Raw genomic sequence first — 25554 nt, 5'->3', positions numbered from 1 at the left:
ACAGTGGTGTGCAACCTTTGTCGCGCCAAGATCAGCTGGGGAGGCACCACCAACAGCATGCGCAGGCATATGATGGCCAAGCACCCCACAAGGTGGGACGATGCCCGTTCACCGCCTCCGGTTTGCACCACTGCCTCTCCCCCTGTGCCCCAACCTGCCACTGAGATCCAACCCCCCTCTGAGGACACAGGCACTACCGTCTCCTGGCCTGCACCCACACCCTCACCTCCGCTGTCCTCGGCCCCATCCAGCAATGTCTCTCAGCGCACCGTCCAGACGTCGCTAGTGCCACATTTTGAGCGCAAACGCAACTACGACGCCACGCACCCGCACGCTCAAGCATTAAACGTGCACATTGCAAAATTGATCAACCTAGAGATGCTGCCGTATAGGCTTGTGGAAACGGAGGCTTTCAAAAGCATGATGGCGGCGGCTACCCCGCGCTACTTGGTTCCCAGTCGCCACTACTTTTCCCGATGTGCCGTCCCAGCCCTGCACGACCACGTCTCCCGCAACATTGTACGCGCCCTCACCAACGCGGTTACTGCCAAGGTCCACTTAACAACGGACACGTGGACAAGCACAGGCGGGCAGGGCCACTATATCTCCCTGACGGCACATTGGGTGAATTTAGTGGAGGCTGGGACAGAGTCAGAGCCTGGGACCGCTCACGTCCTACCCACCCCCAGAATTGCGGGCCACAGCTCGGTGGTGGTATCTGCGGCGGTGTATGCTTCCTCCACTAAAGCACCTTCCTCCTCCTCCTCCTCCAACGCAACCTCTGTCTCGCAATCAAGATGTGTCAGCAGCACGTCGCCAGCAGTCGGTGTCACGCGGCGTGGCAGCACAGCGGTGGGCAAGCGTCAGCAGGCCGTGCTGAAACTACTCAGCTTAGGAGAGAAGAGGCACACGGCCCACGAACTGCTGCAGGGTCTGACAGAGCAGACCGACCACTGGCTTGCGCCGCTGAGCCTCCAACCGGGCATGGTCGTGTGTGACAACGGCCGTAAGCTGGTGTCGGCTCTGCAGCTCGGCAGCCTCACGCACGTGCCATGCCTGGCCCATGTCTTTAATTTGGTGGTTCAGCGCTTTCTGAAAAGCTACCCCCACTTGTCATACCTGCTCGGAAAGGTGCGCCAGCTCTGCGCACATTTCCGCAAATCCCACACGCACGCTGCCACCCTGCGGACACTGCAACATCGGTTTAATCTGCCAGTGCACCGACTGCTGTGCGACGTGCCCACACAGTGGAACTCTACGCTCCACATGTTGGCCAGACTCTATGAGCAGCGTAGAGCTATAGTGGAATACCAACTCCAACTTGCACGGCGCAGTGGGAGTCAGCCTCCTCAATTATTTACAGAAGAGTGGCCCTGGTTGGCAGCCATCTGCCAGGTCCTTGAAAAATTTGAGGAGTCTACCCAGGTGGTGAGCGGCGATGATGCAATCATTAGCGTCACCATTCCTCTGCTATGCATCTTGAGAAGTTCCCTGCAAAGCATAAAGGCAGACGCTTTGCGCTCGGAAACAGAGCCGGGGGAAGACAGTATGTCGCTGGATAGTCAGAGCACCCGCCTGTCTATATCTCAGCGCGTTCAGGAGGAGGAGGAGGAGCATGAGGAGGATGAGGAGGAGGGGGAAGAGACAGCTTGGCCCACTGGTGAGGGTACACATGCTGCTGGGCTGTCATCCTTTCAGCATGTATGGCCTGAGGAGGAGGAAGAGGAGGAGGAGGAGGATCCTGAAAGTGATCTTCCTAGTGAAGACAGCCATGTGTTGCGTACAGGTACCCTGGCACACATGGCTGACTTCATGTTAGGATGCCTTTCTCGTGACCCTCGCGTTACACGCATTCTGGCCACTACGGATTACTGGGTGTACACACTGCTCGACCCACGCTATAAGGAGAACCTTCCCAGTCTCATTCCCGAAGTGGAAAGGGGTTCGAGAGTGTTGCTATACCACAGGGCGCTGGTGGACAAACTGATGGTAAACTTCCCATCCGACAGCGCTAGTGGCCGAAGGCGCAGTTCCGAGGGCCAGGTAGCAGGGGAGGCGCAGAGATCAGGCAGCATGTGCAGCGCTGGCAGGGGAACATTCTCCAAGGCCTTTGCCAGCTTTATGGCTCCCCAGCAAGACTGTGTCACCGCTCCCCAGTCAAGGCTGAGTCGGCGGGAGCACTGTAAAAGGATGGTGAGGGAGTACGTAGCCGATCGCACGACCGTCCTCCGTGACGCCTCTGCCCCCTACAACTACTGGGTGTCGAAGCTGGACACGTGGCCTGAACTCGCGCTGTATGCCCTGGAGGTGCTTGCTTGTCCTGCGGCTAGCGTCTTGTCAGAGAGTGTGTTTAGTGTGGCTGGGGGAATCATCACGAATAAGCGTACCCACCTGTCAAACGACAGTGCCGACAGGCTTACACTCATCAAGATGAACAAAGCCTGGATTTCCCCAGACTTCTCTTCTCCACCAGCGGACAGCAGCGATACGTAAGCAATACGTAGGCTGCACCCGCGGATGGAAGCTACGTTCTCTCTCACCATCCAAAACGGGGACATTTCTGCTTCATCAATCTGTGTCTAATATTCCTCCTCCTCCTCCTGCTCCTCCTCCTGAAACCTCACGTAATCACGCTGAACGGGCAATTTTTCTTAGGGCCACAAGGCTCACTCATAATTTTTCTAAACAATTTTTATATGTTTCAATGCTCTTAAAAGCGTTGAAACTTTAACTTGAACCAATTTTTCGTTAAACTGGGCTGCCTCCAGGCCTAGTTACCACTTAAGCCACATTAACCAAAGCGATTAATGGGTTTCACCTGCCATCTTGGTTGGACATGGCCAATTTTTTGGATGTACATTAGTACTGTTGATACAGCAATTTTTGTGGGCCCTCGCCTACAGTGTAATCAAATGAATTTTTAGCCCACCTGCATTACAGCTGACGTTACATCCGCTGTGTTGGGCAATGCAATGGGATATTTTTGTGTATCGCCGGTGGGTTCCAGGGAGCCACCCATGCTGTTGGTGCACACGGAGTTTAACCTACATCTGTCCACTTGTAAAGAACCCCAGTCTGACTGGGGCATGCAGTGTGGGCCGAAGCCCACCTGCATTAAGCATGACATTACTACCTCAGCTGTGTTGGGCAATGCAATGGGATATTTCTATGTACCGCCGGTGGCTTCCTGGCACCCACCCATGCTGTGGGTCCACAGGGAATTATAAATGCATCTGTTTCCACTTGTAAAGAACCCCAGTCTGACTGGGGCATGCAGTGTGGGCCGAAGCCCACCTGCATTAAGCACGACATTACTACCTCAGCTGTGTTGGGCAATGCAATGGGATATTTTTATGTACCGCCGGTGGGTTCCAGGGAGCCACCCATGCTGTGGGTCCACAGGGACTTCACAATAGGGAGTTGTACCTGCCTGTGTCTATGAATTAAAAAGCCCGGTCTGACTTGGGCATGTAGACACCTTGACAGAATGAATAGTGTGTGGCACATAGGTTCCCCATTGCTATGCCCACGTGTGCAGCTCCTGATGGCGGTGGCACAGGATTCTATTTCTCATTGCTTCTGTACAGCATTGTGGGCTATCGCCCCGCCCCTTTTAAAGAGGGTCGCTGCCTAGCCGTGCCAACCCTCTGCAGTGTGTGCCTGCGGTTCCTCGTCATGGCAGACGCACTTCTAAATAGACATGAGGGTGGTGCGGCATGAGGGCAGCTGAAGGCTGCGCAGGGACACTTTGGTGTGCGCTGTGGGGGGGAGGGGGGAGGGGGGGTTGGGCAGCATGTAACCCAGGAGAAGTGGCAGTGGAGTGTCATGCAGGCAGTGATTGTGCTTTGTTGGAGGTAGTGTGGTGCTTAGCTAAGGTATGCCAAGCTAATGAGGGCTTTTCAGAAGTAAAAGTTTTTGGGAGGGGGGGGCCCACTCTTGCCGCTATTGTGGCTTAATACTGGGACCTGTGAACTTGAGATGCAGCCCAACATGTAGCCCCTCGCCTGCCCTATCCGTTTCTGTGTCGTTCCCATCACTTTCTTGAATTGCCCAGATTTTCACACATGAAAACCTTAGCGAGCATCGGCGAAATACAAAAATGCTCCGGTCGCCCATTGACTTCAATGGGGTTCGTTACTCGAAACGAACCCTCGAGCATTGCGATAATTTCGTCCCGAGTAACGAGCACCCGAGCATTTTGGTGCTCGCTCATCTCTAGTACTGATATTTGCCATGCCCACAAAATGTACCGGAAGAGCCCTCCTTTAGGCCATAAGCTGCCACTTAGTATGAAATACATTATAGGATACATAAACCTAGAGGTGTTTTCAAAGTTAAGGGGCAAAAACACACTTTTAGGCCTTAGTCACACGGGCGTTTTTTTACACGATTTGCGGATCGCATGACGGATGCGCATCCGTAAATCGCGTGACCGGTGCGCGCAAATCGCCCGAAAATCTGCTCCTAGCCGCGTTTCATTAGAAACAGGCCGGAGCTGTCCAGCGCATTGCATTCAATGGAGACGGCAATAGAGCCGGCTCCATTTAAAGCAATGCGCTGCGGGCGAGCCCGGGATGAATTGTCGGGAAGGGCTTAAATATATAAGCCCTTCCCTGCAATTCATCCTAAAATGTGTAAAAATAAAATATATATATATACTCACCTTCTCCCAGCAGCCGGAGCTCCGCGCGGCTGTCCTGCAGTGGGTGTGAAGGGGGTGTGAGTCAGACCTGCCCCCTGATTGGCTCAGCGCTGAGCCAATCAGAGGCATGTCTCACTCACACCCATTCATGAATTCATGAATGGATGTGAGTCAGACCAGCCCCTGATTGGCTCAGCGCTGAGAGGCAGCAGTCACTCACCCATTCATGAATTCATAAATGGGTGTGTGAGTGAAACCTGCCTCTGATTGGTCAGGGCTGTGACCAATCAGAGGCAGATCATTCAGCAGGCGGGGATTTTAAAGCCCCGCCGGCTGAATAGTGCCGTGAAGCAGTTCAGGAGAACTGACAGCGGCCGCGGCTGGACTCCGGCTGCAGCGGAAAGGTGAGTATACAATTTTTTTTTTATTTTAACACATTTTAGGATGAATTGCAGGGAAGGGCTTATATATTTAAGCCCTTCCCGACAATTCACCACGCGCACGCCGGCAGCCCATTGCTTTCAATGGAGCGGCTGTATTGCCGGCTCCATTGAATTCAATGGGCAAACATCGTTCTTCTCTGTCACAGCTGTTACAGCTGTGGCAGAGGAGAATCATTTGTCTACTATATGTTCTCAATGGGGTCGGCGCTGCTGCCGCCGGCCCCATTGAGCGCATATAGAGAAGAGAACAGGAATCGCAGATCGCAGATAGGTGCGATCTGCGATTTCTGTTCTATAATTCATCGGACGAGCACATAAAAAGCGCTCATGTGTCCGATACCATTGCAAAGCAATGGTTTTATAAAATCGCCGGACGCATGCGCATGCGCAAATCGCAGCTAAAAACGCCCGTCTGACTAAGGCCTTAGGGCTCCCACCCACTTGCGTTAGCGTTTTGCGATTTTTTAGTGCTGCGATAGAGCGCTAAAAATTTCTAGTTTGAAACAAATGAGTTGTAATGTGGCTATGCGCATTTGCGATTTTTTGTGCAGCGCGGGTGCAATTTTTTATCGATTGCGACTGCCCTATATTTGTGCGATGTCCGATTTTTCCCTCGCCCATGCAAGTAAATGGGTGCCATAAAAGCGCATCGCACATCGCAGAATCGCATGCGCGAATGTGTTGCGATTCTGTTCTCTATAATTGAGTTTAAAGTAGCAAAAACGCTGCAATAAGAAATCGCAGGACAGTCATATTACATAGAGCTTTGCGATGTGAGTTTAGTGGGGGGAAAAATAGCAGCGCCATCGCACAAAAATCGCTAATTGTTCACTGCGATATCGCAGCGATTTTATAAACGCACTATCACCCTCGCAAGTGGGTGGGAGCCCTTACATGGTTTGAATCTAGAACTCTATCACTGCAAGGCAAAAGTTCTAATAACTGAGCAACATCCATTGAAGAAACACCATTACCATCACCATCATCATCGCAATCATCATCATCATCGGTATTATTATTTCAGGGCTCATAGACAGTGTTAAATATTAGTTTTAGGGGTTTTTTGAACTTTCGGTTCAGTTCGGACTAATTTGGATCAAACCAAACTTTTTGACTAAATTCAGCCAACTGGTCAAACCTTGCTTTTGAAACGTTTGCCCATTTCTAGTGATGATGGTCCCTACAAATGTTATCTATATTTCACTTCATCATGCATAGCTAAAGCTAGCCTTTCCTATTGGACAGAGAAGGAATATGAGAACATTTATGACATTACATGCCTAAAACATGCTTTTATTTAGAAATATTTCCACATTTGTTTGGTTGAGAGATTGAAATGCCGCTACATAGAGTAAATTGTTGCCCATCCAGGGTTAGAATAAGGTGTGTGGAGGACCCTGGTGAAAAATATTTGATGGCCCTCTCTCTTTCCTTGGAATTGGGCCATTAAAAAGGAAGACTAAACAAATATAACCATTTAGCATCTACAGTACAATAAAGTAATTGTAGATGGGACACATTTAACCTTGATTGTGATAACACAGCACAGAAAATTATCTTATCTTATCAACGAATATCGCTCAAAATGCATTTAAACAGCCGAAAGTGAGTGATAATCGTTACGTGTAAACACGGGCAGCCGTGCACTATTCATTTAATTATCGTTAGCCAAGGTTTTTAGGCTGGCATAAAATCCATCGTTTGGCTGCTGGAAATTCTTTCAGTTTGAATGCAGTTTGTTCAGTGTTTCCAGCAGCTAGCAATGGTTTTGTTTTGCTTTGCATATTCAATGAGTGCAGTGTTTACTCTGCTGCAAGAACCTCTCTATGTGGTGGCCTGATGTTTGCTCAGCTGGGCGAAGTGCTTCTGCAATAAAAATCACTTAAACATATGCCCAGCTGAGCAAACAACTTGCGGAGGAAAATGTAGGAGATTAAAGTAATTAATTTGTTATTCAAAAATGTTGGCAGTTCTATTGAAGTTCCTTCAGTTGTGCAATTGTTTAAGTGATTATCTTTGCACGTAAAAGGACCTTAAATGCATGCACAACAGCTGATCGGTCTGTGTAAACAGGTGATTGTTCATCCATGAATATCTGCCTGTTTACTGTGAATAGAGGCTGGCAGGCTGAAACAATCCCTGGCCCTCTCTGACTCCGTTCAATAGCGATGATCGTTCCTGTGTAAAAGCACAGAAAGAATCATCACTGGGATGACCTCTCGGGCATCTGCACCTGACAGGTCGTCCCATGTGAAAGGACTCTTAAGGCTCCCACCCACTGGCGTTTTTTTCTCCACTGCGATGCGATTCTAAAATTAAAGTCTCACATCGCAGTGTTAGAAAAACGCAGGCAGATATCCCAAAACCGCTGGGATATCGCTGCGACATTGCCAATCTTTTCAATGGGGCCAGTGGCAGCAGCGCTAGCCCCATTGAAAAGATATGGAGAATGCCGCTGACTTCTGCCTCAGCTGTGACAGCTGTGACAGCTGTGGCAGGAATTTCCTTCATTCCCGCGGGGACCGCAGGGATGAAGGAACCCTCTGTCACAGCTGTCACAGCTATCACAGCTGTGGCAGAAGTCAGCGGCATGCTATTCCATTGCTTTCAATGGGATCGGCACTGCTGCCGATCCCATTGAAAGCAGTGGTTTCTGACAAGCCCTGCAGAATAATTATCGGAGAAGGGCTTGAAATATAAGCCCTTCCCTGATAATCATAAAAAATTGGTTAAAAAAATAATTAAAAAGTTACTCACCTCTCCTGCTGTCAGCCACGTCCTCCGGCTGGCTCCCCGACACTGCTACTGAGCTCTTTCAGCAGACGGGGATTAAAAAATCCCCGCCTTCTGAAAGGGCTGTGCAGATTGGCTGAGGGCTACTGCTTAGCTATTGGCTGAGCGCTCAGCCAATGACAGATAGCTCTTAGCTATTCATTCATGAATAGCTAAGATATTATTATTCATGAATGAATAGCTAAGAGCTATCTGCCATTGGCTGAGTGCTCAGCCAATAGCTAAGCAGTAGCTGCTATTGGCTGAGCCCTCAGCCAATCTGTGCAGCCCTTTCAGGAGGTGGGGATTTTTAAATCCCCGTCTGCTGAAAGAGCTCAGTAGCAGTGCCGGGAGCCAGCTGGAGGACGCAGCTGACAGCAGGAGAGGTGCGTAACTTATTTATTATTTTTTTAACCACTTTTTTATGATTATCAGGGAAGGGCTTATATTTCAAGCCCTTCTCCGATAATCATTCTGCAGGGCTTGTCAGAAACCACTGCTTTCAACGGGATCCTATTGAAAGCAATGGGATAGCATGCCGCTGACTTCTGCCACAGCTGTGACAGAGGGTTCCTTCATCCCCGCGGTCCCCGTAGCGATGAAGGAAACTCCTGCCACAGCTGTCACAGCTGTCACAGCTGTGGCAGAAGTCCGCGGCATTCTCCATATCTTTTCAATGGGGCTAGCGCTGCTGCCGCTGACCCCATTGAAAAGACTGTCACAGCAATATCGCTGAGATTTTCTCGCACTGCTCTGCGAGAGTTTTCACTTACTCTCGCAGCGCAGTGGAGAAAAAACTGCTAGTGGGTGGGAGCCCTTAGAGTCAAGCTAAAGAGTAACCTATTTGTACACGAAGATCAAATCTGTTGTGTGTTGTATTAGGGGTGGTTGAAGACCTTAGAAGATGGAAGCAATAATCTCTCTTTACCACTTTGTGAATGCATTAGGCGACCACATAAGTATCGAAATAGGGCATATAGACTGGGATTGGCCAGTTGGAACAATCCAATGAATACTTGTAACATAAATCATTTGTAGATATATAAATAGTTAGATACTGTTTGATTTAACTTGCAAGTAAGGTTGGTAATTGTAAGTCTTATATTTTGCTTTGGGGTTTAACTGCAGAAAAAATGACAGGACAACTGTGAAAAATATGTTGTCACTCTTAATTCCAAGTAAGTGGCTTCAAAAAATGTCAAGACTTTTCACATCATGTACCGGAGACCTGATCTCTGGTACAGTATGTCTTTTTTAATGAAAAGAAAGATTGGATCTCGGCATTTCCTTAGGACATTTTTGCTCTCTCCCTTGTGTGGAGATCCTACCCTCCTTATGATTAACTAAAAGATGAGCGTGCCAATCTCCATAACATGATGCCTAAGAGCCGATAGATAAGCAGAAGGGTATGCTAATGTATTATAGCTTATATTATTAATTCATTATAGGCATGTGAAAATATGCAATTGCCTTATGAATGCAGATGACATATTTCAAATTGGTTTACTGTCATTTTTGTGATTTCCCCTGCATCACGTTATACAAAATTGTATCTGATTAAATGTATTGAAAGTGTTTTCGAATAAATCACATAGATGACGGTAAATTGCATTTCTTCCAAGAGCAACCTGGCAGGCTTTCATCTGGATAATTTGCAAGCAATAAGATCGGTATTGTTCCTAAGTCGATCATTTACTAATACAAAATATCTTTTTGTTTAAGGATGTAAATCAGAAGCTGCAAGAAGACAACCAAGAGCTTAGAGACCTATGTTGCTTCTTGGATGATGACAGACAAAAGGGAAAACGGATTTCAAGAGAATGGCAGAGACTGGGAAGATATACTTCAGGAATAATGCAAAAAGAGGTTACTTTATATCTGCAGAAATTAAAAGAACTTGAAGTTAGACAAGAAGAAGTGGTAAAAGAAAACCTTGAACTGAAAGAACTTTGTTTTTTATTAGATGATGAAAAAATTGTAGTTGCCGGTAGTCGCTGTTCCATCGACAGTCAAAATAGCCTCTGTCACTTGAATACAACAACCAGTACTTTCCTACGAGATGTTGGTGATGGAAGTAGCACATCCAGTGCAGGTAGCACCGATAGTCCAGACCATCATAAACCAAATTCTACCAACAGTCCTGAACACCTTCAAAAAAGCAAAAGCGAAGGAAGTCCTGAACACCAGAAACATGGAAGTGGTAGCCCGGAACATCTTCAAAAGCCTAGGAGTTCAGCAAGCCCTGACCATCAGAAACATCTGAAAAGTGCCAGTCCAGAGCATCATAAAAGTGTGGGTAAAAGTAGTCCTGAGCCACAAAGGCATACTTGTAGTAGCCCAGAAAATCTACAAAAACAAATATTATGTAGTAGTCCTGAACATTTTAAAAAGCATAGGTCTGGTGGTAGTCCAGATTACCAAAAGCTCAGCAGTGGCAGCCCAGAACATCTCCAAAAACATACATTAAGTGGAAACTCAGAACATCTTCAAAAAGCAAGGGGCAGTAGCCCTGAGCATCTCAGACATTTTGGAGGTAGCCCAGAACATCTCAAACTTTTGAGTGGGAGCAGCAGGGAAGGCACCTTAAGGAGACAAGTAGCAGATGAAATGTCATCTCATCACAGAAGTGTGTACAATGGAATGAATGGTGGGTGGACAAGCCTACTGAAATCCCCATTTTCTTAAATGGAGTTTTCTGCATGTGTTAAGCAACCAGAATATACATGATACATACATGTGAACATTTCATGAATGCATGTCTTAGCCTAAATCAAACTGTATACAAATAATGGCCAGTCATTATCAGTATTGGACATGTACTGCCAACATGCCTTAAACATATACAGATATTTTCAGAAAACATTTCGAGGCTTTGGTTACTCGTACTATGACAATTCTGAACATATCTGGCCACTATGAATTCTTAACATATACATATTTCACAGCATTTTTGCTTTTGATACAAACATACATGATTAGCTTAACTCATTGAACCACTGATTTCAACATCGTGAAACTGTCTTAGCAATGAATATTAACATTTACGTGTCATTGCTTTGTGTTTGTTTTTTAGTATACGTTGTTTTCAATGGTTATATACATACAATATTGCTTTTACCTAACATAAAGCAAGAGAAGTGGAGCAAATGTATAATTACTGTTGGCCTTATATTTGATTAGACATTATTGATAAAAAATGTTTGCATAATTCTGAATATTTTAGACTATTTGTATTATTTTTTTTTAATATTTACAATGAGACTGCCGGTGTTAACTATATACTGTATACTTCAAATTGTGACTAATGATGTTGTTTGCACTAAGATTAGAGTGAACATTTACTACCTTATTGAGGACTAGGCTTAGCAAGTGCTTTTATAAAGATCATCTGTATCATTAATCACCTCAGGCTCACAGGGTTTAGAGAGGTTTATTGCTAATGAGCTCATAGTTAAACGCATTTCCACATAGGATAAAAAAGTCACCAGTAAATATAAGACAAAACCATGTGCATAGAGCCTATGGGGGGCAGAATCTCTGTGGCTCCATATGAGTGAGCAATAGTCACCCCATGTGCCCCCATATAGTGGCTCTATACGGCACCATACTCTCCCCTAAAACCAAGACGTCTAGCAGAGAATACAGCAATGATTTAACCTATGCCTTCTTATATAATAGGGCTACATGGAGAAACACTTTGGTCATGTAGCTTTTTATTACAGATCTGTACTATGTTTGTATGCATAAGGCTTAGTACTAAAAAGTGTATTCCCAGAATCATCATTTATCACCAATCTACAGCAGTGGGGGTCTCCACACTAGGACCCCTACCAATCATGAGAATAGGGGTCCTATGTCTTTCTTTCTCATTGCACACACCACCACCCTGCAGTGGGAAGGGGCTTGAATAGGGCAGCGGTTGAGCATGTACGCTGCCCCTCCATTTAACTCTACGGGACTGTACTTGGAGATCTCCAGCAGTTCCATGGAGTTAAATGGAGCAGCAATGTGCATGCTTGGCCTCCTCTCCATTCAATCATCTCCTGACTGCAGGGGAGTAATGAGGTAAAGGGTACACGGAACTCCCATTCTTGTGATCAGTGGGGTCCCATGCCAATCAAACATTTACTACCTATCCTGTGTATAGGTGTAAATGATGAATTGGAGAAAAACGCTTTATGTTCCGATCTTCTAAAATATTGTTAACAATCATATTCTGTAAATCCACCTAGTATGTTGTGATATGTTATCCAACCCAATATGGCTAAATAACTAGTCAAGAGTCTAAGAAAGCTGCAGAATAATAGTTGGCATGGCAATCATTTCCTACTGTGATTTGAAATACTGTGAGGGAAGAAATAACATTTTGCTATAAGCGCAGAATAGAAAAAAGGACTTGAACAAAACTCATGGGGTAACAGTGTCCCAAAGAAAAGGAAAGGCCCATATGGATTTGAGGTGAACAAGATATTATCAAAAAAAGTGCTGGCGACCGGATACTGCTCCACCTAAGTGGGTGAACGGAGAGATACGGAAAAAACGATTAGGTTTAACTTCTCCTTTATTGGTAATATAAGGAGCTTCCCCTGCTCTGACCACTGCTCTCCCTCTGAAATCCCGGTATTCTTCCCCAGCGGTTGGGATCTCACGTTCATCAGCTCTCCGTCTGTATGTAATCCAGCTGAACTAATGAAGGGGTTTCACCCCCAAACACATTATCCAATGCTGGTTGCTTATATTACCAAATAAAGTAGAAATTGAACATAATCATTCTAAGAATTTGATTGCTCTTGGAGCGTTACTTTTCTTTTTTTTTTTTTTTTAAATCTCTCTATTTAACTTTAAAATGCCAATGAAAAAAATAATGCATTGATATAAAAAGGGCAAGTCAGGGACTTTTATTTACAGGTGTTGATTTCATTTTAGGTGTAAATGTTCTTAAAAGTTAAAACATAGGTAACCATTTAGCTATATATTGAAATTGTGCATTATATTACTTTAGGGGTTGTCCAGGATTCTAAAAATAAGCAGCTGACTTCCAAACACATTTGTCTATAGGCGGTGTGTGCTATAGTAGCTTAGCTCTATTCAGCTCAATAATGCTGAGCTGCAATACCAGACCCAACCCATGGACTGATATAGTGCTAATTTTGGAAGAAGATGGCCATGTTTTACAAAACCTGTACAATATGAAAATTACTGAGGAAATAGTGTAAAAATTATATAATCTGAGAGATTGTATAAAAATTGACTTTTGTGAATTTACAAACATACTGGGTGGCATTTTGTGCATTTTTTGGTGAATTTACCTTAATGTGGCCAACGGCATTGAATTAGTGGTTGCAAGTAGAATAATCTGCAAATCTATAAGATGATGCTAATTGATATTCAACAGACTAGCCAATATTTATGTAAACTGACAATCTAATGCAGTGATTTACAACTGTATGGTGACCCCAATTCATATTCGTGCCTCAAAGAAGCTTGATGTAGGTAAAGAACTCTCTAATTGTATACTTTGGCCACGACTTGCCAAGTCAAACATATTAGGGCGGGTTGAAATTAATTTGCCATTTCTACTGTAAAAGTGAAAACTCTTGCTGCTGCCTTCAGGGAAATGCCTAACCAGGTTATAAAAAACCTCTAAGGCTGTAGTAATTTCAAAGAATCCCTAATATAATAAGTATGGTGAGCTCACAGCCATTAAATTATCGGAGGCTGTTTTGTATCTTTGATCACTGTCAGAAACCAGTAATACTGTAGGTGGAAGATCCAGATTATTAACATGGTATACAGTATCGGGCTATTTGTATTATGATGTAATCATCCTAGACTCAGCTATTGTATACAGAGATATACACCAATCAGCATTAAAACCATTAACACTAAAGCTACCGGATTAATACTGTTTTGATTCCTTTAGTGCTGTCAAAACAGTACTAACCCATTGAGGTATGGACCTTACAAGACTATTAAAGAAGTCTTGTATCCTGCGGTATCTAGCATTAAGAAACTAGCAGCAGATCCTTTAAGTTCTGCAAGTTGTGAGGTTTAGCCTTCATGGATTGGACGTGCATTTCTAGCACATCCCAAAGATGCTCAATCAGATAAAGATCAAGAGAATGTGGAGGCCTGGTCACGACCTTGAAGTCGTTGTCATGTTTCTGAAACCATTTCTGAACAATTTGAAGCCACTGCCCTTAGTGAATACTGTTACCATGAATCGGTGTAATTGATCTGCAGCAATGTTTAGGTAGGTGGTATGTATCAAAGTAACACCTGCATGAATCCCAGGACTCAATGCTCCCCACCAGAACATTACCCAGACCATCACATTGCTTCTGTCAACTTGTCTTCTTTCCCTAGTGTATCCTGATGCCATCTCTCTCCCAGGTAAGTGATTCACATGCACCTATCCATCTACATATTGTAAAAGAAAGTAGGATAAATCAGACCAGGCCACCTTGTTCCATTGCTCCATGATCTACTTCTGATCCTCATATGTCCATTGTAGCCACTGTTGGCAGTGCAGAAGAGTCTGTATGAGCATTCGAACCAGACTGCAGCTCTATCTTCCTATCAAAGCCAGAGTTAACTTTTTCAGCCATTTTATGCTACAGTAACTTTCTTGTGGGATTGGACCAGACAGACTAGCCTTCACTCCCTGTATGCATCAATGAGCCTAAAGTGCCAATGAAACTTTTGCCAATTTACAAGTTGTGCGTGCTTAGTCAATTTTTGGTAGATACTTACACTTTATACTGGGAACACACCATAAGAGCTGCAATTTTGGAGATGCTCTGATCCAATCACCTAGCCATCATAATTAATCCTTGTCAATATAACTAACATCCTAACGCTTCTCCATTTTTCCTGCTATTCTGAAAAAGGGTTTTAATGTGTGCCCAATGGGTGTATATCTACTATACTAAATGTATATCAGACTGATATTATCTCATTATGAAAGTAAATGAAACTGAGACGTCCAATGTATCTTTTATTCTGCCATTTCACAGCATTTTGACTCAAACATTTGAAAAAGGCTCACGGTTGGAGAGAAATGCGGTCTCTGTGAACTGTGTAGCAAAATTAAAGCCACATTAGCTGGCTTTTCTTTTACTTGGGTTATCTTTGAAGATTTAGGGCCAACATCCACTGACGGACTGTGAAATAGGTCAACAGTTGATATTCTTCTCTACTATACACCCTATTTAAAGTATGGTGATATCTTGCTTCCCGGTTGGAATTTCTCATATCTCATTGGTCTTAATCATCAGGATCTATTTACTTGGTACCTAGCTGCTTTATGTTATGTCTCTTGTCTCAGACCCAGTTCTGCTAAATTATGGACATTTCAGTCGTTTTTGAGAATTTTATGAAGTTTAAAAAGGCTGATTATTTTTTTCTTCAGTTTGCATGTGCAAATTAAGCACAGTCCTTTGTATTGCTTGCTGTTTTTCACACATTCTTTGACTCATACAATTATCGGGTAGTTTCTGCAGTTTGGTGTCTCCTAGTGAGCTTTTCCAATGTGTTATGTTCCTGACTTGGTTGAATGATTTTTTTTTCGAATTGTAATTTTCCTCATTAACTGTTTCAGTTAAAACTATGTTGGTAAAGCTATTGGTTAAATAAAATGATATAAATATTTATTTCACAATAACTTAATGCTGAGCTATTCCGAAAGTACAAAAAATGTTTGTCCATACGTAAGAAGGAAAACACACGTGCTCATCATATCAAATGTTATTCATTCCATAGTCTTGTTAGTTCGCATTTAGGTGCATAGGACAACCCGCGGGCTTCTGAGTAATGAGCAAAATGAGAAAATGAAAGTCCAACCCTTCTTCATAGTATACAAATCACCAAGTTTATTGAATCCAAGTTAGAATATAAACAGTAGAAAGGTCTACATAGCAGTGACCTCTATTACTAATTCCGTTCAAGTTGACCGGAAGAATAGAGCTACCTGCATAAAGCACCATTACTCTCATCAAACAGACAAACACCACGACAGTAAGTGGTGGGCCCCAATATAAGTCAGTAGAGTTTGTTTGGCACCGGTGGAATTTGCCATATAATATATTGTTGTTTCCGTTTATAAAGAAAAAGCACAATGCTGATATGAACAGAGCCTAAGCCAGAAAACTGCAAATGGACTTTTATGGGAAAGAGTTGTGGGCATGTTCTGTAGTACGTGCAGTAATCATTATGTAGGGAAGGGAAGGAGGTGTCAGGACTACTAACCTAATTTTTCTCTTTTCTTCTGGATAACTTGTCAAAAAATCACAGACCACCAACATTTTTTACAGACACATTTCGAAACCATATTGAGTCCTAAAGCTTTTAAGTGATACATGGCTGTAGCCCAGAACACTGATGTTGTGAAGCGTAACATCATGATAATTACTATCACAATAAGCTACATGATCCAGCTTTAAGAAAATCATCAACACATTATATTTTTACTGACCGCCCAAGTATTTATGGATGGTTGACCACTCTGGAAGGGGCTGATCTATCCCCATCACCTATTGTAAATGTTGTAATCCTGTTATTTGCTTCAGCTTTATAGCAGATGTATTACCTTATGTTGTAATCCCTTCTGATGATAGCAATAAGATGATTTCTTTCATGTCTTCAGAGTACACACAAGAAAGTGTAAGCCAGTCTATAAACATGAGATATTTCTTGGTCAAAGGTTGTCTCTCCCGATCCACATGCACAGTCAACTTGGCCGAGCATGCACGTGTGCAGTGAGGAGAGAAAGCTGCTGCCAGGAATCCAACTGCTGAATTATTATCTCCACCAACATCTTGAGGCCCATTTACACTGGACAAATGTTGGGCAAACGATGCCCAACACTCGTCCCTGTGTGTACTCTCTTCCGTGCTGTTACACAGGAGCGAATTTTGCTGGCTCGTTCACAGATCGGTCAGCAGTGGGCGGGGGTGGCTGAAGGAGATTTCATTCCTCGCTCCTGCCCGTTCCTCTCCATTCACTTTAGCAGTGGACCTTCAGTACTGAATGGCTGCTGTTTATACAGAACGATCATCGTTCAGGATTTTATGCAGCTTAAAATCCTGAACAATGATTGTTCAGCGTAAACAGCAGCCGTACAGTTGTGAACGACTGCTGTGTTAAGTGAATGGAGAGGAGCTGGGAGAGCGAGGAGTGAAATCTCCTCCAGCAACCCTGCTGGCTGCTCTGTCAGAGAGCTAGTTATACTCTACCCTGTGTAACAGCACAGGAGCGAGTATGTGCGGGGACGAGTGTCGGGCATTGTTTGCCTGACATTCGTACGGTGTAAATGGGCCTTAACTTCAAGAGAGACTTGAGTGACTGCCATTAGCTCATCAGCCAGACTCACTAAAATTGTCAAGTTTTGCTGATCTACCAATAGATCTAACATGAATGACAAGCCTTAAAGGGGTTGTACCAAAATTGTAAGTTATTCCTTATCCACAGTATAAGGGATAACTTGCTGATTAGTGGAGGTCTCATCACTGAGACTCCCGTTGATTTCCAGAATGGGACTACCATGACCCGCTCTGACTGTCACTGTGGGGATCGCTTCTCCCCTTGCAGAGACGTAACTGTGAATGGAGTGCAATGCTCCATTCATTTCAAAGGAGCTGATGGAAATTCCTGAGTGGGTACCGCCTAGGTATCTTGGCAGTACCATTGGCAGTAAATGGAGCGGTAGTGTGCTTGCATGATCAGCACTCCATTTAGTCTCTTCCTTACTGCAGGGGGTTCAGTAACACTGCATTGAGCAGGCTGGGGGACATGGGACCCCTATTCTCGAGATCAGCGGGGTCTAAGCAGTGAGAACCCCAGCAATCAGCATGTTATGCCCTATCATATAGATAGGGCATAACCTTGAATGTTGGAACTATCCCTTTACCCTACTGTGAGAGAAAGTGGCCAGCATGAATACTAAATATTTTAAGTTTATTTTTAATATGCAGATGTTAGATTTTTAAAAAATAATGAAAGATTGGTATTACATAACTGGATTTAAACAATAAGCAATTTTCAGATAATACATTCCTATTAGTCCAGTAGAGGTGCTATTGGGTTAGTCATGGAAAGCAATTTTGGTGATTACCAGATAAGTGCTAGAGCTGTAGCAAACATGCACCAATATCCTAGTATCCTGAATATGATTTGGAAATAGGTGATTATAGGGCATACTAGGATAAACTACAAAACTAAAAGGCTAAATTTTAGTATTTAAAGGGGTTTCCTATATAGGGCCCTAACACATTCTGAGAATGGAAGGGAAGAAGTAACACTGGTGTAACACTACATTCCTTGCAATACTTTTACCCTACACAACAGCCTCTAGCTACCTGAGTGCGTAGGACTCTACAACATGGCCCAAGTCAAATAAATTTGGGTTGGATGCAGCTTCCTTCACTGTTGGGTGGTTGGGAACACCACTATGCAAGAAAAATTTAGAAAGGGGCTCAGAACTAAAATAGTGCTGTATCTCCTTCATTTCCAGAATTGGTAGGGGTCAGACTTCCACTTATCATAAAGTGATTGCATGTCCTAGGAATATGCTATAATGCTATGAGTTTGGGAAAACCTTTAACCCTTTTCAATCCACTGTCTGACGTCTGAAGACATTCTGATTGAAGGCTGTACAGCTCAGATGTCAGAAGACATCCGGCAGGGTAGTCTTACTGTATATTACTGGTTGCTCCGTTGTCAGGGGCCACTCCATAATGTCCCATACTGCAGTACTGGCTCTAGCCAGTAGATGGTGCCATTGTATAATGGCAGACAGAGAAAGCCCCCCAGGAAACGATGAATCCAAAATTGGATTGCAAAGGGTTAATCTTTTCCAATCCACTGTCTGACGTCTTCTTACATTCTGATTGAAGCCTGTTGGAAGACATTCAGCAGGGTATTCTTACTGTATATTGCTGGCTGCGCTGTTGTCGGGGGCCTCTCTGGCATGTCACATACTGCAGTACTGGCTCTAGCCAGCAGATGACGCCATTCTATAATCGCAGAAAGAGAAAGCTTCTAGGAAACCTAGAATCCAAAATTGGATTGCAAAGGGTTAAATGCAACATATTTTCAAAGGGCCAAAGTTTTAAAATTCGTTTTAATACCTGTGCCTTTAATGTTTGAATTTAGCCCAATTTTTCCACTTAATGGACATTGTTAGATCAATACAGAAAAGCAATTTGGTTTTGTAGAACTGTTTAGCAAGTTTGCAATTTTTCTACTTACTAAAGCTGCTAAAACTGCATTATGAAAATATGCAAATGTGATTGTATTCAAATTCTTCGGTATGATGTGTGTGACAACCGTGTGAGATAACCGTGTTTCTTTATACCTTGCTGTGCTGGAGAGCCGTGTTTTATCCAAGTGGTTTATTATAAATCATGTGTTTCTTATCTGTGGTTTCACGGTAAGCTTTGATATCTCTGTCATAGTGTGGTATCAAAGTGTTTTAGATCAGCTTGTCGTTCCCAGCTGGAATTATTAGAAAGAAAAGAAAGCCAAAATTGGTGACTAATAATACCTGCCAGATAGCACTGAAACATATGTGAAAACATAGTTTATATATTTCTGGCTAGAATAGGAAGAAATAAAAATGGCTTGCTTTATGTGTGTAGCAGCTACCACCCAACGGGGGGTGGAGGGGTTGTATTAACGGACTATGAGGAAATGTATAAGTCTATTAAAAGGGGATTTTCCAAGAAAGCAAGTAGTTATCAATCAAATAAATAATTAGTAAGGGTTTGACTATTGGAATAGCAGCCAATCACAGGAATGGGAGTCTCTGATTGAATACTACAGTGGTCATTGATGTGCAGTGCTGCTCCATTCAATGGGAGCACCAGTCAGGAACCTTTTTGTGATTGGTGGGGGTCTTAGTGGTCCGACTCCTGCCAATAAGATAGTTTTCCTCTATCACCTATTTTTATAACCACTTAAATAACTTTTTGGGCTGTTATTTAAAATCTTCATGTATATTCAAGTAATGGCAATTTCTATACTGAAGTAAGATAAGAGCCAAATATTTGCCTTTAACTATCACTATGTTCCTTCAAATAATGATATATCAAAAATAAATGCTGCATCTTACTTTATAAGGGCTCAGTCAGATGAGCAGATTTTTCCCGCATGTATAGGTGCAGGAAATAATTTGCACAACGCATGTATGAAAATCGTGTAACCAAAGCGGGAGACACATTTTTAAATTCACACATAAAGTACAGTCCCATTACTATCCCCTGCTGCGTCTGTGCCACCTGCAGCAGGGGAATCCTTGGATGTGAAACCCCTGGATGCTGTCACATTTAGTGGTTTCACCTTGTTGTCAATGGGGTCGATGCTACTGCCTTTGAAAACATAGGGAGTACATCATGCTCCCCTGTCACAGCTGTGACAGCTATGGCAGGGGATTCCTTCATTCCCCCGGGGACTGCAGGGATTAAAGAATCCCCGGCCACAGCTGTTACAGTTGTGGCAAAGGACCACAATGCTATTCCATTGCTTCCAGTATGCCCAGTGCTGCTGCCGCCCCATTGAAAGCAATGGGATGCAGGCAACCCCTGTGGCGATGATTTTCAGATGATTGAAATATAAGCCCTACCCGGAAAATCATTCCTAGCTGTTAAAAAAAAACAACTCACCTAGAAGTGTTGTCTAGCTCTTTTCCCCATCCCTGGCAGTCTTCTTCTGCATTCTGGTGGCCGGGGATTGAAATATCCCTGCCTTCAGAACACACTGCCTCTGATTGGCTGAGTGCTATGACCAATCATAGGCAGCGTTCAGCTGTCATTCAATGAATGGCTGAGTGCTGCCTCTGATTGGTCACAGCGCTCAGCCAATCAGATGCAGCGCTTTCTGTAGGTGGGGCTTTTTGAATCCCCAGCCACCAGAATACAGAGAAGACTGCCACGGACAGGGAGAAGAGCCAGACAGCACTTCTAGGTGAGTTAGTTTTTTGTTTTTTTTTAACAGCTAGGGATGATTTTCGGGGTAGGGCTTATATTTCTAGCCCCCCCCCCCCCAAAAACAAAATCATCGCTGCAAGGGTTGTCTGCATCTCATTGCTTTCAATGGGGCAGCAGCAGCACTGGCCCTATTGAAAACAATGGAATGGCATCGCAGTCCTCTGTGACATCTGTGGCAGGGGAATTCTTCATTACCACGGGAAGTCTCCTTGTCACTGAGCACTGCGACAGTGCTGTCACAGTGTTCAGTGACGAGGGGACTCCCCTCGGGGATAAAGAAATCTTCTGCCACAGCTGTGGCAGAGGACCGCGATCTTCTCTGTATGTTTTCAATGGGGCTGGCGCTGCTGCCGCCAGCCCCATTGACTTCAAGGTGAAACCCCTGGATGTGAAAGCATCCAGGGGTTTCACATTCAAGAAATTCCCTGCTACAGCTGGCACAGCCGCAGCAGGGGATAGCAATCCTCTCCTATCGCTTTCAATGGGGCCGCACTATATGTGCAAATTTGAGTATCGTGTGCGAATTGTGAAATGCTGTTCTATTTTTTGCAGGTGCGAATTTTATTTGCATGCAAAAAACGGACATGTGACCGCTTTCATTGGAAAACATTGGTTCTAATAGATGTGAATCGAAAACGCAACTATACATGCATTTAAAATTCACTCGTCTGACTGAGCCCTCATACAGAGAAGCTGAACACACTACAATATACAAGACTGTACACATTCCATTAACATGTCAGTGAATAATAATTCTTAAAAATATTATATTCTGTTGTCAGAACATGGTGATTATGCAGAGAGAGCAGTGCTACGTAGACACTGCTTACAGTATCTCCTGTTGCAAATACCATTTGTCACAGATCACCTTTACAGGTAATTCCCTTTCCTGTGCCAGCTGCTGAACAGCAGGCTTGTAATGCTCCCTTTATTTCTAAAAATGTAGTTTTTTGCAAGCACAGTTTTCTTTATGTAGTGCTCTAGTTACTGCAGAGCAACATAATAATCATGTCAGCTGCTACAGAACATAACACGCATCTCAGCTGCTGCAGAATAACATAATACACATCTCACCTGCTGCTGCAGAACAACAATCAGAGGTACAAAACTCCTGCCACACTGTTAGGGCTCAGTCACACGGGCGTTTGTACGCGCGTAGGACAGCTGCGTTTGCGATCCGCATCTATATAGACCCAATGCTTTGCAATAGGAGCGGTCACATGTGCGAGTTTTTCATGCACACAAACGCATGCTGCAAAAATTATAGGACACAATGATTCGCTGCGTTCTGCGGCAAATCGTTGTGTTCTGTGTATGTGTGCTCAATGGGGCCGGCGGCAGCAGCGCCGACCCCATTGAGAACATATACTAAAGATCGTTCTCTTCTGCCACAGCTGTCACAACTGTGGCAAAGGAGAACAATGTTCTCCCATTGAATTCAATGGAGCCGGCAATACCGCCAATTCATAAATGGGTGAGTGAGTGCTGCCTCTGATTGGCTGAGTACTGGGACCAATCAGAGGCAGCTCTCAGCTGTCATTCAATAGCTGAGAGCTTCCTCTGATTGGATGCAGTGCTCAGCCAATCAGAGGCAGCCCATTCAGCAGGCGAGAATTTTAAATCCCCGACTGCTGAATACTACTGAAAGCAGTTCAGGAGAAGAGCCGGCTGGATGTGGCTGAGCCCCGGCAGCTGCAGAGAGGTGAATATAGATTTTTTTTTTTTTTACACTTTTTAAGGATGGTTTTTCAGGGAAGGGCTTATATTTAAAGCCCTTCCCCGAAAATTAATACAGCGCTTGCCGGCAGCCCATTGCTTTCAATGGAGCCGGCTGTATTGACGACTTAATTAAATTCAATGGGAGAACATCGTTCTCCTCTGCCACAGGATAGCGAGCAGCGCTCTTTTTGAGGGTACAAACGCCCGTGTGACTGAGCCCTTACACAGCACCCTCTGTAGTCCTCAGAGGAAGCCTGAGGCTGGAGGCAGCATCACTTTGTCACTGCTGGCCCCCCTGACCCATCCACCACAATTAGTTAATGAATATCTACTAGAAGACAAATATTGCTTGGTAGAATTCTTTCTTAATTGAAATCTATATTAATTTTAGTATGTTTTGGCCATTATGACCTTTATCAAAAAGCTGTCAATAGGAAATTTAATATCAAACCAATATAACGTGTCCAAAAATTATGCTATACACTCTCTTACCAAAAGTAATTGGACAATTGAGCAAAAATCAAAATGTTAATACTTAGTGGGTCTTTTTTCGCTCTCATGACATTGGATACTATCCATAGCATACTTTCTACTAATGTCTGGCACACTTCAATTGATATTCTCCTACATTCATCCTGCAAACATCTGGCAAGTTCTCTCAGAGAAGACGGATGTTGTTCATATTTCCTGACCGTTCTAGTTTGTCCTAAAGATATTCATTAGGGTTCAAGTCGGGACTATGTGCACGTCAGACCAATCATGGAACAGCTACATCCTCAAACCAAAGTAAAACAACGTTGGATCTGTAACAAGGTGTGTTGTCTTGTTGGACGTATTACTGACCATTTCCAGCAGCACTCTATTGTCAAGAACAGGGGTCCCCAACTCCAGTTCTCAGGGACCACCAACAGGTCATGTTTTCAGGATATCCTATGGTAAGTATGCCTGTGGCAATGTCTGAGGCACCAACAATAATTACATCACCTGTGCAACACTTAGGAAATCCTGAAAACATGACCTGTTGGCAGTCCCTGAGGACTGGAGTTGGGGAACACTGGTCTAGAATGTCAATGCACACCTCCAAGGTTATAATTTTTGCTACTACAACCAACAAATTGAGACCATGCTACATAAACTATTCCAGACAATAATAGAACATCCTTCTATACCTAACTCATGGCACAACACACCCAGGAAGAAGTTATTCCCCAGCCATCCTCTGCTCCCAGATACATCCATCTTATATGAAAATGGAATAATGTGACTCGTCACTCCATAAAATGTTCTTCCATTGCTCAACTATCCAATGATAATGCTCTTTGCACCACTATAGATGAACCAATGCATCTTCTTTGGGAGAACTCACCAGACATTTGCAGCTGAAGTGCATCAGACGTTAGTAGAAGGTATGCCACCAAGAGTATCCCATGTCATTAGCACCAAAGGAGGTTCCACTATGTATTAACAAAAGTAAAAAAATACTACTTTTGATTTTTGCTGAGGTGTTCAATTACTCTTGGTAAGATAGTGTATGGTAAATATAAATATATATATATTTGTCTCTAACATGTTATAAAAAATTTATGCAGTCGCAATACCACTCAGGTATAGCTGCTTTTTTTCTTTTTTCAATATTTAAAGCCTTTTGTAATAAAAAAAAAAAGCTTTTAATGTTTGTTTTCTGTAAAAACATTTAGATGCCAGGGTCAGCAGTGACTGCAGTAGCCGTGTGGTTAAACAGTGCATGGAAGTGATTATATGAATCAGTCTTCATCATTTTGCTTCTTTTCTGGGGAAAAAACCCCATATGTGACAATCAGAGAGTAAATATGTTTTTTGATTGAAGAGGGAGGGGTGATAACATGAACAAAAAATCATCTCAACTCTCCCCTAGGACAGGGAGATAGACAGGAGAATCACATATTTTTTTCTGCTGCAGACTGGTTTCCCCTGTTTCTTCTCTCCACTGCATACACTGACTGACTGGCATGAGCACTAACATTGCCTGAGGTAGCATGAACTCCATGCAGCTTTGGTCAAAGCCTGATTGTATGGGACTGTATCCCTACTGTGTTGAGGCAATTTAATTTAGGTCCAAGATTTGTTTCTTGGGTAATGTTTCTGTATTGTACAGTATATCATAAAATAATTGCTCTTAAAAGGACCTGTTTGTTGGAAGAAGGTGTATTACTCTCATGTGGAGATCTTCTAATTTGCCCTATATTAAAACACAGAAATATCTTCTAACTAGACAATGAGTCTATGAGACAATCTGCCATTTCCTAGAATATAAACTACTTATTGGCCCTTGCAAGACATTTTCCTTCTTTTACTTTTTCTTCCTCTGCAGTAACCAGAGTGAAATCAGGGCTGTTTAAATACCTTAGTAGGCCCAGTGCACAGGTGTCATCAGTGGCCTCCTCCACCATGCTACTGCCTGCTTCCTTTCGCCCCCAAACTTTTTGTGCCCTAAGGCATAATAAAAACTTACACCCACCTAACCCAGCGGGCTACACTTTCCCCTGAGACTTTCCCAGGTCTCAACAGTGCCTTGGGGGAGTGGAGCAGTAGAGTCACACAAGAGTTGTGTATTTCCTGGTTTATTAATTTTTAAGTGGCTTTTCAGGGAGCCATTTAAAACCCAGCGCTGGCTTTCATTGGCTGATGCGGCGCTGGATTAACCAATCAGAGAATTAGCTGGCTGGAGGCGGGGTATTCAAGCCCCGCTTCCAGAAAGAAATGCCCTGTCGGCATGGAAAAGGATGCGGCAGCCTGCAGCAGCACAGCAGGCCATTACGAGGACCGGAACAGTGGCAGTAGGTGAGTATTAGACCCCCCCAGCATAAGCTTGCGAGCTTCTTGACTTGAGAGCAGGCTCGTAACCCGAGTTTTTGCTCTTAAATCAGAGCAAAAATTCAAGAGAGAGCCTGCTCGCAAGTCAAGAAGCTCGCAAGCTGAGGCACTCGTAAGCCAAGGTACCACTGTATGTATGTCA

The 25554-nt window shown here is 43.8% G+C and overlaps 1 protein-coding gene across 1 annotated transcript in view; it reads left to right on the top strand.

The window, feature by feature from the left end:
- Nucleotides 1–25554, top strand: part of CCDC85A (coiled-coil domain containing 85A) — a 313500-nt gene that overhangs the window by 68724 nt on the left and 219222 nt on the right. Inside the window, exon 2 of the mRNA XM_066594525.1 lies at nt 9580–10504. Coding sequence (XP_066450622.1) covers nt 9580–10504 — 925 coding nt within the window. The remainder of the gene's footprint in view (nt 1–9579; nt 10505–25554) is intronic.

Source organism: Eleutherodactylus coqui, chromosome 3, assembly GCF_035609145.1.
Source record: "Eleutherodactylus coqui strain aEleCoq1 chromosome 3, aEleCoq1.hap1, whole genome shotgun sequence".
Taxonomy (NCBI): domain Eukaryota; kingdom Metazoa; phylum Chordata; class Amphibia; order Anura; family Eleutherodactylidae; genus Eleutherodactylus; species Eleutherodactylus coqui.
Note: the sequence above shows the minus strand (reverse complement) of the source record. Positions and strands in the feature narration are given on the sequence as shown.